This window comes from Trichosurus vulpecula, chromosome 1 (genome assembly GCF_011100635.1).
Source record: "Trichosurus vulpecula isolate mTriVul1 chromosome 1, mTriVul1.pri, whole genome shotgun sequence".
Taxonomy (NCBI): Eukaryota; Metazoa; Chordata; class Mammalia; order Diprotodontia; family Phalangeridae; genus Trichosurus; species Trichosurus vulpecula.
This window is the reverse complement of record NC_050573.1, coordinates 229,279,871-229,296,156: the sequence shown is the minus strand read 5'-3', so window position 1 is coordinate 229,296,156 and position 16,286 is coordinate 229,279,871. Positions and strand designations below refer to the sequence as shown.

The 16,286-nt window shown below is 37.1% G+C and overlaps 1 protein-coding gene across 4 annotated transcripts in view; it reads right to left on the bottom strand.

Annotated features, from left to right (window-relative positions):
* Positions 1-2,611: 2,611 nt before the first annotated feature.
* PPP4R1 (protein phosphatase 4 regulatory subunit 1) overlaps positions 2,612-16,286 on the bottom strand; it is a 79,374-nt gene continuing 65,699 nt past the window's right edge. For all 4 annotated transcript variants that reach the window (XM_036760116.1, XM_036760124.1, XM_036760133.1 and 1 more), the window contains 9 exons: positions 15,707-15,882; positions 14,181-14,273; positions 13,602-13,787; positions 12,442-12,603; positions 11,490-11,590; positions 8,922-9,042; positions 8,694-8,828; positions 8,035-8,176; positions 2,612-3,737 (listed from right to left, as the gene is read on the bottom strand). In XM_036760116.1, the coding sequence (XP_036616011.1) occupies positions 3,574-3,737; positions 8,035-8,176; positions 8,694-8,828; positions 8,922-9,042; positions 11,490-11,590; positions 12,442-12,603; positions 13,602-13,787; positions 14,181-14,273; positions 15,707-15,882 (1,280 nt within the window). In that variant the 3' untranslated portion in view covers positions 2,612-3,573. The remainder of the gene's footprint in view (positions 3,738-8,034; positions 8,177-8,693; positions 8,829-8,921; positions 9,043-11,489; positions 11,591-12,441; positions 12,604-13,601; positions 13,788-14,180; positions 14,274-15,706; positions 15,883-16,286) is intronic.

Genomic DNA, 16,286 nt, shown 5'->3' with positions numbered 1-16,286 from the left:
GGAAAGAACTCTCATTTTCCTTAGTTTGAGTCAGCCAGTTACTGATTTTTAGAAATCATTTTTGAGCTGGAATGGTTTCTTCCAATTCCCTGTCCCAACTCCTCTCCCACTATATACTGTGTATCTTGCTGTTTGAGAGCATTACCCTACATGGCAATGTTCTGCCACGTTTCAGTGCTCAAGTAGCGTCAGTTTTTCCTGGACCTGGTCAGTTAAATCCCTGTCATCCCCTCCATTCCCTAAGGGTGCAGCTGTCACATGCGTTTGCTCCTAGGATCCTCTGTGTGCCAAAAAAGCCTGCTGCCTTAGATGCCATACATTCTTGGAACAGTATAGGGCCAAGTTTTGCAAAATGGAAGATTTACCTGAAGTACCCTATGTTCTCAAAGATACTTTGTTAATATAGCAAAAGCCCTGAAAGCTGTACTCTGCAGTGCCTCTGAGATTCCAAGTGAGTACTCTAGTGTATATGAAGGTCCCCTCACTTTGCCCAGAAACTAGGCAGTTCAGAAAGTTGTTCAGAATATTAATACCATAACATTTCAAGACTGCTAAGTTTTTATAAAACGGCAGACAGCTTTTCATGTTTGCACAATTACCCTTATGACTTGAACTAGAGGAAGTGTTAACTAAAGTTTTATGGAGCTGTCAGAATTTTCTAAACTGACATAAATGATCTTTCTGAGTGACAGCTGAATGAATGACTTCAGAAATTTAAAAAATAATCTCAAGACTGGTCCCTGGGGCATTCAGGAATGTAAAAAGATCAATGTCTAAAATTGCTCAGATTAAAGAAAGCAGATAGCAATAACTGTAATCACTTCTACTCTCTCTCAGGTTTATATTGAGATAGGGTAAGTACAAATAAATTTGCTATGCTTTTTTTTCTTCCTTCCTTTTTCCCTCATGATAGTCCATGAGGAATGTGTTTTCATTTTTTCTACCTTATCTCTCTTCACCACCCAGCCTCTTGCTGCTGCTGCTGCTGCTGGAAGCCAAAATTTTCTTGCCTAAACTGATCCAGACTGATCAGAGGCTACATTCGGTTCCAGAACCCTTTGCTGTCTTCAGGAGTTCAGCTCCTGTTCCTCATGTTCAGCTCAGCTCCTGCTTCCCCATAACATGCCTGAAAAAAGTAGAGCAAGTTATATCTAGACTAGTCTTTGGGGCACATGTGACTAATTATTAAGAGATTGTCCTTTTAAAAACCTCTCGTTTCAAGTTGATGAGACACTTAAAATTCATAGATTTAGAGCTGGAAGACATCTTAAAAGATCTATTCCAATCCTCTCCATCTCACTTTACAGAAGAAAAAGACAAGGCTGAGAGAAATGGACTTGCCCAAAATAATAAGTAACTTAAGTAAAGTCTGATTTGAACCCAGGGGTTCTTAATTCCAAATGATTGTTCTTTCCATATATGTTGCCTCTCAATTATTTAGCAGACCACTGAAGTATTTATTGTATTGCTTTAGCTGAAGGTCCTTTAGAATCTGTATTTATTTCAAGATGTTTCCTACAACAATACCATAAGCAGCCTAAAAACAGCAAAAGAAAAATTTAGCAATTCTTTACTTTTATAGATGGTCAATAGTTAACAGCCCAGGATTGGAAGCACGAGTTTTAAGCTTTCTCTCCTCAACTCCACCTTAACCTCAGAGTGTAGGAGACCTTTCTCACTTTCTCCCTTTCCCCTTGTTTCGAAACATTTGCATGTTGTCTCCCCACAAGACTGTGAGCACCTTACAGGCAGCACCATGTATTCCATGCTTAGCACTAGGCCTACATAGTAGGGGCTTAATAAATGTTGGATTAATGTGGTACTGAGAATAATGATGTTACCTTGGGGATGTAATTTCTCTCTGCCTTTTTATACAAAGGAATTGTTGCTGCTTTGTATGGCTTTTAAAGAACTAAGAATTTTGGGGAAAAGTGTATCATACACTGTTTTGCCTTATAAGCAGGAAAATTAACAATACACCAATAAATAAGCTCTACGAAATTAATCAGATGTCACTAGTAAATGGTTGGATTGAAAATTCAAAATGAGGGAAGACAGGTTAGTAGATGGACCCTAGGGTATATAATTAATTGCTGGGATGTTAGCTGTAGGTTAGCTAGCATAGCAGAGTTAAGTGGCATAGCTAAATGCTCCTTAAATACTCCTTAAACACAGAAAATGTCTATACTCCTTTCCCTGTATATATCTCCAAACTGTTTGGGGGACCTTTCGCCATTCCATCTGTGTGGATTAGTAATTGGGCAAACCCAGAGGATTTGTTTTGTCTGTTTCCATTCCACCCTAGCATTTCCTGTAGCTATCATATTTAACAGAATCCAGAACCTGACCCTCCCAATCTGAGTTCCCCAAAATCGTAAACAAAGGCACCTGTGACACCTCTTGATTTTTCTCTTTGATCTTGAGGACTACCTGCAGTCTGGTGTAGAGGGGTTAAGGTTCCAGTGATGCCCACTGCTGGCCTGCCAGAAATACTAAAGGACAAAGACTATCTCTTCAGATAAAATTTTAGAGCTTTGGAGAAAATACTAAACTACTTAAGGCAAATAAGGTTTTAATTAATCTAGTACCCCATATTGTACTAAATCAAAAATACAGATCATCAATCACATTTATTTCCAAGTGTCTAAAACCAGCCAAGAGTATGTACATCTTATTAATAAATTTTATTTGGACAAGTGGAGAACAACTTGTGTCACAACAACAGTTTTAAACAACATGATTAAAGACTGCGGTGCTCCCCAGAGTGGTCACAGGTATGTACAGTATGGGAAGAACAAAGCTGCACCTCAGAGCTGATCATGATCCAGTTAAAAATACCTGACATATAGTACACGTGCTAATAAATTTCCTTCAGGTCATGACCAGCATGAAAAAAAATAGGACATACGTATTCAGCAAAGGTTTCTGCTAATGGATACAGCAATATGCTGCACTGAAGAGTTAAAATCAGATTCTAGTTTAGTGTTAGCATCAAGCCCTTAAGAGAAATCCAAACATTTCTATTTTCCCAATTTACACACATCAAAAACTATTCACACTTACTCAGGATGGGGCCAGGCAGCAAGCCACAGCACCCTAATCAGGTCCTTGCCTGGATAAAAACATTTAGAGCTAATACTGGAGGCCTCTTTTACATCCTGTTACAACACATCTGCCTTTCTGGCTAAGAGAATTTCATCTACTGGTTGCTAAAGTAAAACTTGCTAAGTTAACTCCCAAGGAGAAAACAATGCAGGTTTTGGGACTGTTATCCCTTCCAAAATGCTCTGCCAATTCAAGTTTCATTCATTCAGGAAGACAGAAGGATTTAAGGCTTCGGTGACAAGTATAATCCTCTGAGAAATTAGTATTTCCTAAAGTCAAGATGAGCTAGTTTACCACACTTTCTCTTGACTCTTAAGATCCCTGGCGTCAGGTGGAGGTAACTGGCACCTGTAGTTAGGTCTGGCAAGAGAGGGAGATCTTTCCTCCTTCAGAAAAGGCTGTCCCAGATCATCCATGTGAGGAGCACTTGTGGAGTTTAAGCAGAAGAGACAATGAGACTCGGGCTCTTTAATAAGTTGAAGAAGCTGTACTCATAGCATCTTCAGCAATTTTGTTACTGGAAGGGTGAATGCTTGCAAAATACTTGACATCACTGTCACTATCCATCTGAAGAGCCATAATAGTTTGTTCCACAGCTTCCTGATGAGAGTTAGCAGAATTTAAGAAATACTCTGCAAATGAAAACAAAATAAGTGCAACAACATTTAATGTTTTTCAAATGTAAACTTGGAAAACTTGTATAAGTGACTCAATAATAAAGAGATTCATTCTTTTACAAGGCATTTACTCCTAGTAAAAGTCAATGGTGATAACAAAAGCCCTACATACACCAAAATACTTGGAGCAACACTTTCTGCAGTAGCAAAGATCTGGAAACAAAGTCAATGCCCATCACTTAAGAAATGGTTGAACAAGTTGTGGCACATGAATATAGTAGAATATGACTGCACTGAAAGAAATGGGACATATGGATACTAAGGACAGGCATGGGAAGAGTCACATGAACTGAGGCAAAATGAAGAACGCAGAAGCAAGGAAAGAACGAGCACCATGATTACAGCATTGTAAATGGAGAGAACAGCACTAGAACCACTAAAACTGAATTTGAGCAATTATTATGACCAAGCCTGGCCCTAAAAAGAGGTAAGAAAAGGTACCTCCCTCCTCTTCTTTTCAAAGGTGGGGGATGTGGGTTTGAAACACCACAGATAATATCAGACTTTCTATGTACTAGTTAATTTGCTATTCCGCACCCCCCCCCCCACTTTTTTCTTGTTATACAAGATGGCTCTCTGGAGGGGAGTGGCGGAGGGGAGAGAAGGGTTCAGATGTGCTAGGAAAAGTAGAGGAGGTAAAGGCAAAAAGGAATAAACTAAAAATGTTTTTTAAAAAATCTGATGCAGTTACCACTAAAATATGGGAGCTGATTAAGATAAAAACCAGGTGTCAGTCCTTTCACTGAAAGTCTTCAAGTTTGACAATCACTTGTTAGATGTAGTGGAAGAAGGGTTCCATTTCAGATATATGGTTTGAACTAGATGGCTCCTGAGGACACTTCCAGCTCTGAAATTCTGGGATAAAGTCTCTCTGATGAATTCTAAACTGGTCTATTATGTGACTATGCCAAGCACCTGTGATTTTTGTGTCAATCACAACCTCTCTGTGACTTCTGTACTAAGTTTCCAGGGGTTGCCTCAATATAACGTTTGAGTGACTTGTGCAGGAGTCATCTAGCTAGTATCAGAGCTGACTGCTGAACTTCGGTCTTCTTGCCTCCAAGCCCAGAACTCTATCCCTCTCCTTGCCATACTAACTCTAAACTGGTATCATGTGAAAACTGTCAAAATAACCTGGAAATTTGGAGAAGAAATTTTTTTTTTTACCATTATTTAAAGTGATCAGTCTGATAAATGTATACTTCTTTACTATTATTTGAAACCAAGTTATACCAGTGGATTAGATATATTCCAATTATTGTGAAAAGCGTTTTAAAGACATAATTTAGCATGGTAAATGACAGAAGAGTCTTTTTGTTGCTTCCTTCATAGGATATTCAGTGAATATTCATAGTTCTCCTTATTTTGGACCTAATATAGCGAGCCTTAAAAGAGATGAGTTCCTCCCTGCAGCTGTATGAGAAGTGCAGGAATAGTCTATGTCTACCTCAACAGACAAGAAACACTATTTTAAAGTCCTCAAAAGGATAATAAAATACCTTTATTTCTTCTTTACTGTTTAATGAAAATAATTACATCTGGTTGTATGAATATCAAGCACAGAAAAATAAACACTGTTTTCATCTGCACTCTTCAGATTATTTATTGAATTCTAATCTTGTAGAAGGCACTGTGTTAGGTACTATGGAAGATGAAAACATCAGTTCCTCTGTTTTGTTTACATCCTACATGGAAAGATGATGTGTATAATTCATGAAACCTCAGTATTAGGGTAGCTGAAGGGAATATACTTACATACATACATACATATATACACACACATATATACATACATACATATATATACAGAGAGAGAGAGAGAGAGAGAGAGAGAGAGGGCGGGCACAGGATGAGTTGAATATGAAAGGATGATATCTAAAAAAAAATCAAGGGATAAGAGAGGAATATATTGAGAGAGGGAGAAAGGGAGAGATAGAATGGGGTAAGTTATCTCGCCTAAAAGTGGCAAGAAAAGGCAATTCTGTAGGAAGGGAAGAGGAGGCAGGTGAGGAGGAATGAGTGAATGTTGCTCTCACTGGATTTGGCCTGAGGAGGGAATAACACACACACTCAATTGGGTATCTTACCCCACAGGAAAAGAGGAGATAAAAAAGGGGGGACGATAGAAGGGAGGGCAGATGGGGGAGGAGGTAATCAAAAGCAAACACTTTCGAAAAGGGACGGGGTCAAGGGAGAAAATTGAATAAAGGGGGATAGGACAGGAAGGAGCAAAATACAGTTAGTCTTTCACAATATAAGCACTGTGGAAGGGTTTTACATAATGATGCACATGTGGCCTATGTTGAATTGCTTGCCTTCTTAGGGAGGGTGGATGGGGAGGGAAGTAGGGAGAGAATTTGGAACTCAAAGTTTTAAAAACAGATGCTCAAAAAAAGTTTTTGCATGCAACTAGGAAATAAGATATACAGGAAATGGGGCATAGAAATTTATCTTGCCCTACAAGAAAGTAAGGGAAAAGGGGATGGGGGGGGTCTGAATGGGGAATGGGGCAACCAGAATATATGCCATCTTGGGAGTTGGGGGGAGGATAGAAATGGGGAGAAAATTTGTAATTCAAACTCTTGTGAAAATCAATGCTGAAAATTAAAAGTATTAAGTTTAAAAAAGAAAATATCAGTTCCTGACCTTAAAATATCTGATTAAAGCACAAATATTACCATCTTGACCAAGATAATGTAAGCACATATATGCTTGAATGACCAAAATGACAGTGAGCATGCTAATGGCAAAGTGTATGTATTTTGGAGACTATTCCAGGACTATATATTCCCTAGTCCTCCCCTTTCACCAAGTGACCACCTTTGACCAATAACCACACATCTTTTCACAGAAGACTATGGCCAATGTACAATCTCTCAATCTCTATTTCTTGCTGTTGGGATCCATAAGAATATCCATTGCTGAGGACAGTAAAAGTAAGTTAAGCCTGAAAAAATAAGGTGACTACTTCAGCTGGAGAATAAAGTCAGAAACTGCTACTCTATTTTTAATAGAGCACTTCTTTAGGATGCAGATTTTGCATTTCTCCATGATTAAATTATAATTATTGAGTGGACATGAAGCAATTATCTTCAGGCAGAAAGAAAACAGAAAATTCAGTATTTGTTGAATTGAACTGACATATAAAGGAAAATAGGACAAAAAGAACAAGTTGCCACGCTAAATGGGCCTGTGCCACAAGTTTTGCATACAGAAGTATATTCGTGACAAGGACAACATTCAATACCATTCTAAACGTGTCCAAAATTGAACTTATTATCTTTCCCCTAAACCCTCCCCTCTTCCTAAATGTCAAGAGTACTGCCCTGGGTCACCCAGACTTACTACCTAGATGTCACCCTCAATTCCTCACGCTCCCCTCCCCTCCCCCCATAATCACCTGCCAAATTCCAATTCTGTTCACTGTATCTAATAGCTTTGGTGTACACCTTCTCTCTGGACACTCCCACCACCTTGGTGCAGATCCTCATGCCTTGACTAGTGCAATAGTCTGCTGGTTGGTCTTCCTGTCTCAAGGTTCTCCCTATTCTATTCAGTTGTCAAAAGTCTGACTGTGTCACAACTCTCTCTGCTCCCCTCACCCCCCAACTAATCAATTCCAGTGGACACCAGCTGCCTCCAGGATCAAATATAAAGCCTTTGTTTGGCTTTTAAAACTCTCCATAACCTGGCCCCTTTCTACTTTTCTTTCTTACCTTCTTCTTAAACCTTACTCTTCCTTCTTTCCACATAAGCTTGAAATCCAGTGAAAATACTGCTTATTAAGAATAGAGAAGAATTTTGTTGTCCTCAGCACACAGTACTCCTTCTCTAAATTCAAGGCATTTTTAATTGGCTGTCCTTTATGCCTGAAATTCTTTCCCTCCTCATCTCCACCTCCTGGCTTTCCTGCTTTCCTTCAAGTCTCATCTAAAGTCCTACTTTTCGCAAGACGCCTTTCCTGATTGCCTTAATCCCAGTACCTTCCTTTTAAGATTGTCTTCAATTTACCCTTTTATATATCTTATTTGTAAATAATGTTTGCATACTGTCTTTCCCACTAGATTGTGAACTCCTTGAGGGCAGGACTGTTTGTTCTGTTTGGCCTACTTTTGTATCACTAGCGCTTAGCACAGTGGCCCATACATAGCAGACACCTAATTAATGCTTGTTGACTCGACTGCTTCTTGAAAGTCACTTACTTAAATAATTATGCAAAATATGAAAAAAACCCACCATCATCACCACTAACCTTTTTCTAAGAGAGTTTGTCTTAATGTTTTTGCAAGTAGTACTCGAACATTTGGAACACTATCATTTGCTAAATTTAACAAATGTGGCATCAGATGCACAGCAAACTGGTCCATAGGAAGGCAGTCATCCTCAATGACAGTCTGGTAAGAAAAAAGTACTATTTTAGATTTCTGGATAAATTAAGAATTGAGAGCATGACAAGTTGTAGTGTTGGTCCATAAAATTTTGTTGTATCTTTTAGACCTATCTTTTTAAAAGTGCTTCCCATTTTACATTCAAATCACAGTATACTTGGAAAACATTGCCTCAATGGAGAAACTGCAATAACTTTAAAACAAATCCTGCAAAATTTTTCCCCTAAGAACATTTTTAGGGGACTCGAATTTTCAGGAAATCTTAGGGCTACCTGCAGCAACAAAGATCGGCTGCCAACCCTCACCTCCCATGCCAATAGATGACAAGAGGATACTGGCCATTATTGGAACTGTTTCTGCTACAGGGATTATTTCTGTGATTAGGTGGGTCACTCAGAACCCATGTTGCTGAAAGGAACAGAACGTGAAAATACTGCTTATTCAGAATAGAGGAGGTAGAGAAGGAGAAAATTTTACCATAAAAGGACAGGCAAAAAGCAGATAAAGAAGATCCCTCGCTCACCTGGCAGACAAAGACAAACGTCTGCCGACCAGACCACTTGGGGCATCTACCGAAATTTTCCACAAGTTCGTTTATAAGGTCCACTCCAAACGTGGATGGTGTAGCCGTGTTCAGTTTCTTTACCATTTCACTAACCTAGGAATGTAAAATTGGAGAAAGAACGCAGAATTTCTACATTGCTACTTATTTACAGTTTCCTCATCCCAAATTTAAAAGTTCAGAACATACCAACTTGTAGGAAATCCAACGAACAGAAGAAACTTTGTCTGCACATAGATTCAGAGCAATTGGCCGTAAGTAATCATATACATCTCTGGGACTGTATAAATCTAGAAGTAAAATCAGCTGCCTAAAAAAATGAATAGTGTCAAAAGAACAACTAATGAATGAATAAAAATTCTTTAACTTAAAAACTTACTTTTTTATTATGGATCCTCATCATAAGCAAAAGAGACGTTTAATTTGACGAAAGTCATGACTATTATTTTTTTAAATTTATGGAATAGATGGTGACCATTATCAAAACTGAAAATATTTTTCCCCATTTTAATAAATTGTGTTCTACTATTGAATACCGGTATTAATGAACAATCTTTATCAACTAGCTGGGAAACCACAATACGAAATCATGATTAACGTATATCAAACTACCTAAATCTATCAGAATTTTCTTGGACTGGAACTCCTAGTGCCTATCATATGTAGCAAGCTTCCTGGTGGACTGATTTAAGGGGGAGGCAGGATGTTGCAGTGAAGAGTGTCTTAGAGTTGGAGATGAACACAGATTCAAATCGTTAGTCTGATGCTTCCTGCCTATGTGACCATGGCCAAATCCTTTAACTTCCTTAAGTCTGATTCCTGTAGAAATTAATTTCTACAATGGTTACAGAATTGCTGATAGTTATAGGTTAAAAAAATGGAACAGGTGGCACTCAGCAAATTATTTTTTCTTAATTCCAGTTATTTTCAGGGGACATAAGTTGCCTGTAATAAACTGGATCCACTAGACAAGACCCAATTTGGTCCCTGACTACTTAGATCAACCCTTCTCAATGGAGGGAAGTATGAAATGTAAAGGGAGTGTTTAGGATGCATTCGCTGGTAACTTGATTATACCTTATGGAATGAGTAGAATCTCCAGGGCCATTCACTTCCTAATTGATCAACTCGGTTTCTCCTTTTGTCCCTCATGATTGGAAGGGATTGTTTGTTCATTCAGTTTAAGATGGGGGCAGGGCAAGTAATAGCAGCATTTTATGCAACCACAGAGGTCCCATTAAAACTTTATGCAACTTCAGCAAGAAATGATAAATAAAAGGAATTGAGAGAAACCTTGGACAATGTATATGAAGTGATGAGAATAAGAAGAATATACACAATGATTAAAAATAGTGTAAATGAAAAAGATCACTAAAAGGAAGGTGAACTCTTAAACAACTGAAAACCCATAAATGGTCCTACAGAACAGACAATAAAACATGCTAGCCTACTCCTGGCAGAGGCAGGAGGATAAAAAAGGGTGAATGTTGTTCACACTGTCAGATGTAGTTATTACTACACCTTTTCAATTTCTGTTTAACTGTTTCCCTTTTTCATAGGGGGAGGGGGGAGAGAAGGAATGAATCATGGAAGGAGGGAGAGGAGGAGAGATTACATAACCAGAAGTAACTATGGTATAAAAACAAAAAGCATCAGTGTAACTTATTTTTAAAACTTTATGCTGTTCCCAAGTTCTTGATTTCTTAAATGGCAGCTATGACTATGAAACACTTTTCTCCAAATATATACCCTTAGCAGCCCTCTGAGATACTATAAAACACTACACTTCCATACCATATTAACTAAAAACTCTAAATTTAATGAGGAAGTAAAGGAGTCCAAGGAAAGGTGGTTCTGATATGTTCACAAGTATAATTACAAGAAAGTTGTTAGGGATTTCTAGGTATACAATAATGCCTCTAACCCACAGGAAACAGGATGAGTAAGGAGACAGCATTCACAGACAGCTTTCTGAATCCTCCTTGAACCCAATTAATATGTGAGCTAACTCTCTGAGGTAGAAGGTCCCGAGAAGCTGAGGTGGGAGTCCTGAAGGCATGAATTTCCTCAGGGATCAACAGCAGCAGGAATTTTAGATCTCCTGGCAGCAACAAGTAGCAACAACTTTAGCTCCCAGGGCAACAGCTGTAGCAGCAGTTTTTGTGTATTCAATATCTGAAGTCAAGGTCTGTAGTGGCAATGTGTATATATAAGTTTTAATGTTCATCCCCAGAGGTCGAAAGTTTTACTATAACTATATACGTCACTCAAGAGCCTAATACGATAAGAGTGTGTTGTAAAATCCACTGAAAGCCAGGTTTACTAGTGCCTGGAAGGCTCCTCTAACAATTTGCTTCACCTCAGTGTCTATCCTCTAGGATCATCTCTAGTTCATCCTTCATTTATCTTGTTGGTCCATACCTGTCTCCCATACTGGAATGTGAGCTCCTTGAGGGCAGGGATTGTTTTTGTGCCTTTCTCTGGATCTCCAGTGTTTAGCACAGCACTTGATAGTGTAGGTGCTTAATAAATGCTGACAATGGGGTCTTGAAGCAAAGCTTGGATCAGAACTGAAGACTTTTTGATTTCTAATTTTATACTAAAACTTTCCTCTGAAAGTATTTAAAGTATGAAGTGAGTTTATAACTTAACAATTAACTCCACAGATCTAGATAACAAAGCAAGCACATCCATAATCTTTTATCTCAAAAGCAAACCAAACCTCCAATGTAAAATGTAGCAAAAAGTATAACATACTCAGCCAGTTCAGCTCGAAAGCGCCAATTTCTGCTATTATCCGTTACTAAAAACTCCTGAAGCTGGTAAAGATATTCTCTTCTTTTGTCAATATGAAGAAGCTAAAATAACAGAATGGAACTTTCATCAAGGCAGGGCACAGAGCAGCTGTTAACATATTAATAAGAGGAATGCAGATAAATAACTGAAAAAAGAACCTTTAACTTTTGTTAAGAATAGTATTATCAAAAATATACTTAGCTCCTCTTCAAATACTTTAAGCTAAATCAACAAATAAAATATATGTTTGCTTCCTCTAAGGCTCAAAATTATCATGGTCCCTAGAAATGAGAATTTTGCTCCAGAAACTAATGTAAAGTTCAATACCTTTCTAATTTCTCATGCTACAACAGCAACTGGCTATTTTGGTTACTCATTTTGTATCAAAACAACTCAATTCCACTCACCAAGTACATATCTATGTATCTATCTATATATCTATATATATATAATTTTTAGGTGTCCAGTGGTAGTTTCTAGAACTGTAAGCTATACATTACTGTGCATAAATTATGGAAATTTAGTACCACAGCTTATCATGGTTCAATCACCATAAATATTAGAATAAACAGTGTGATCTGACATATCACTAATTGTAATGCACACGTAAAATGAGATGTGTAGAAAGCTTTGCAAACAAAGTGCTACGTAAATATGAGCCATTTGAATGAAGCTAAAAGAAATTTGTTATTTGAACATAAGCCTTTTGTTGGGGATCCCGCAAAATACTAACTAGCACAAACTGTGTGATGGTATCACTTAGCACTGTGACCCAAATTCGTCTATCAGAGTGTTTTACAGATGGAAGGATCCACTAGAAACTCAATGGTAAACCACTGTTTTAACATGGAGTAGAAAGGCTGGCTGCCTTAACTTTAGTGGGCATCTATGGCAAAATAAATGTAAAACTTACCTTCAGAAAATCATGTAAGTGTTTTAGGACCCCTATCCTGACTTCATCAAGGTCCTTTAAAAACCCATTGAAAATTGGAACCAGATCTGCAGCTGTCAATTGGTCTCCAAGTATTACTGCAAGCTCATGGATAGAGAATGCTAATGTCCTCCGAACTTTCCACTGCAAAAACATAAATAACTGCATTAGTAAATAAATTACTGAGTACTTAATCTTTAATGGTGTATGAAATTAAATTTAAATTAAAATGTCCATTATGACAAAATTTGAAATCTGAATAAAACTGCCAGGATATTACTACAATCAATTTTCCATTATCTGTGCCAGTATAGTAGCACAGTAGCGAATAAAAGAAAAATCTCCCTGTCAATGATAAGTGGTTTTAGAATAATTCATTCTCCCCAGAATAGAAATACCCTAACCCACCTAAGAACTCCTATTAGCACTGCTATGGAAGCCAATGCTAAAGAACTGAGAAATTTTACAAAATCTGTGGCCTAAAATGGGGAGAAGGGAAAGAATTTATGGGAAGCATAAATTTAAGGGGAAGTAGATAGGCTCTCAAGAAGGTTTGGCTTGTCTACATGGTAGTTTTCAATGTCCAAAAGAATCTCTGCTCTACCCCCTACTAAAATTCTACCTCATTTTATTCTTTTACTAAAACTTGAGAATATTTTTCTTTCTCCTTTCTTAGTTGCACAGCCCTCTGGGTCTCAGGAACCAAAATTTGGGATAGAATTAGATATATTACTACTCAGATACATTGCAGATAAAATAGGCTTTTGTGGGATAGTCTGAAAACCTTAACATCATTTATAGTATTATTTCTATGAGAAAATATTTTGGTAGTTCCAAATGACCAACTTACAAATCAACTTTCGGAATAAAAATGATTCATAAAATTGAGAATTGCTTGTATATCTTTGTTCAGGATAACTCAAAATACTTTGAACAAAATAATGAAGCCTAACTATGTATGACTCAGAAGGAGGCAAAAAGTTTTTTGGAGTTCAGGATCTCCAAATGTTTCAGGCATCTTAAAGGTCATGCTTCTTGAAGCATTAGATAAAATTTCATGAGTTCTTTAATTTTAAAAAAATTCCAGAAAAAGAACAAAAACCTTATGCTTATCTTTAACTTAATTAAAATCTTTTACCCACCTGCATATCTGATGCAAGAGTCTCATAAGTCTCTCTCAGGCAGTGCCAGTTCTGCCTGCCAAGTGTAAGTGCCACACCTGGAAGGCTATATGCACAGTGTTTAGCAATCTCAGTGTCAACGGTCTGTGCACGAGAGGGATCAGTCATAGATAAGTACTGGTCCAACAATGCCTGAGGCACGACATCCTAATATAAGAAAGAAAAAAGATAATAACATTTTCTCAAATAGTTTCTAAAAATCTAGTCTACTATTCACAAGATAAAAGAATATACAAATTATCTTAAAATAATATTATTCATGACATAAGACTAATATCAGACTAAAAGTATTTAATAACAAATGAACTATCTTATCAAAAGATGAAAATAACACCCAAACGAAACAAAATGGAAGCCATAATAATAAAAGAAAGTTTTAAGCTTGGAAAAGCAAAAAAATTTAAAGCACAATTAGAATTAGTGACTATCTGTACATGTATTCAAAATGAGCTAAGAAAATCACTCAATGAATATAGGTTAAGAAAAGAAACAAGAATAGATAAGACACAAGTGAACATTCAAGGGCATTCTATTACTTACTTGTACTTTAGATTTTCTTTCCTCTTCAGGGCTAAAACTATCAGTGCTCAAGTCTGAATCATTAGGCAGGTAATTAATAGCTGAATCCATACTCTGTTTAGAAAAAAAGATCTACTTAAAGAAAAGTCTGTTGTGTGTCTAGATATTTTCTTCATTTAAATGTCTTAATGATATCCTTACCTTTAAAGCTGCCAAAAGATTTATTTACAACACACACTGTAAAGTATCATTTTTATTCACCCCTGTTCACTGCACTTCTCCTCCCCTCACCTCCCCTCCCCCCAGTGCAAATTCAGACAGTAAAATATCTTAAACCTCTCTGGTATTTTTTCCCTATGTCAAATAAAACTTTCTGAACAACCTTATGTGAAACACACAGGTTATTAAATATATGTAACCAATTAGTTCTAAAAAAAGTCACATACATTTAAAATTTAGAATGGAGATTATTTTTGAAATACAACCAATATTCTGAGTTAGACCATAAAACAGCATCTATAAAAAGGTTCATGTTTTCAATCTGCAATTACAGAGGACGTAAGATGTTACTGCTAATAGCCCTCTGGCTTTCTCCATGCTCACTGACACATTTTTGGTTCATACATTTTAATAAAGCGAAACAACAACAAAAGCTTTCCTTAAATAAGAATAAGCTATCATACTGTCCCCATCTACAATAATACCAAATGCAGAGGAGTTTATTTTGGGGGCATTATTTATATGACTATGCTTAATGTGATTTAACCAAAAGAATAGAATTTCACTCTGACTGTATGAACCCTCTCCTGAAAGTGTTGGATGCCACCCCACCCCACAATCCTCTTTCTAAGTGTCCTAGTAATAAAATGACTCTTTGGATGGGGCAGTTGATAGAATCAAAGAGAGTTCTGTGCCCCACTATACAAATAAGGTATGTCTGGTACATACATATAACACACACATACATACACATTGGTATGCGTGATAAGGAGGAGGGGTGGGACATAAGGAACTGGGCAATGATTACAAAGGTTTAGCTACAAGTACAAACCAAAGATGATGCTATTAATTGTACCCACCCTCACACTCCAGAGTCCAGATAATGTCACTGGCCCTCCGCAACATGGCCTCAAGTCCCGATCTTCTCCTGCTCAGATACTGTGCTGCTTGCTGCAGTGAAATGGTCCGATCAGAAACAAAGCGCCTCTCCAAAAAGAAAAGGAAAGAGTTAATTTTTTTTTCTTTATAAAGGGCTTTGTTTCCAGTAAGACTATTTCACTGCAGTGAGCTACATTAACATTGAGGCTACTAAATGGTCATGTAGACAGGGCTGGGATCTAACTTCTGAAGCACTCAACATGATGCTGATGTTACAAAGACAGAATGTGGTGAGAATGATTACTTCTACTCGATACGTATGGAAAACTGAAGAATCAGCAACAAAAGGATGGATATCTCTCTTGACTACAGATTTTAGCTACAGCTATTCCCCATACAGCCTAATGTTGATTATTCAAACTATTCTAATGTAACAAATAATCTGTTACCTCAACACTATCGCTGATTAAAGGCACAGGTTCATCTTGATTTATTTTACAATTCCGTAGCTCTTTTATGAGGATTTCATCTTGTAAATTATCTTCCCTGTCTAAGCTGACCAACTTCTCTTCCTGAGTGTCCATACTGGTGGCTCGGAGTGCAGCAGACAATACTTCTACTTGTGCTAGCATACAAAAAAAAAAAAAAAAGAAAGAAAGAAAGAAAGAAAACACAATGAATGTGAGCAAAAGAAATTATCTTGCCCCAAAAGAAAATGTATAAATTTAGTCACATTTCACTTGATATTTGTACTTTTAACATTAACAGTCAAACAGAAGCTGAAAATTTTCTATTCTGATAATTCAATTATTAGTCCCTCAAAATAAAAGTAGATACAAACTAACATGTTTTCATGGGACAGATTAAAAGTTTAACTACTTCTAAACATTATTTTGTGTTAGTATAAACAGACAAATGCTACAAAGTTGTAGAAGGAGTCTTTGGTTTATTAAAGAAGCAAATTCAGTAAAAGTTAACTGTTTTGGTAGCATATGAATCAAATGTAACCAACAAGGCTTACTTACTAAG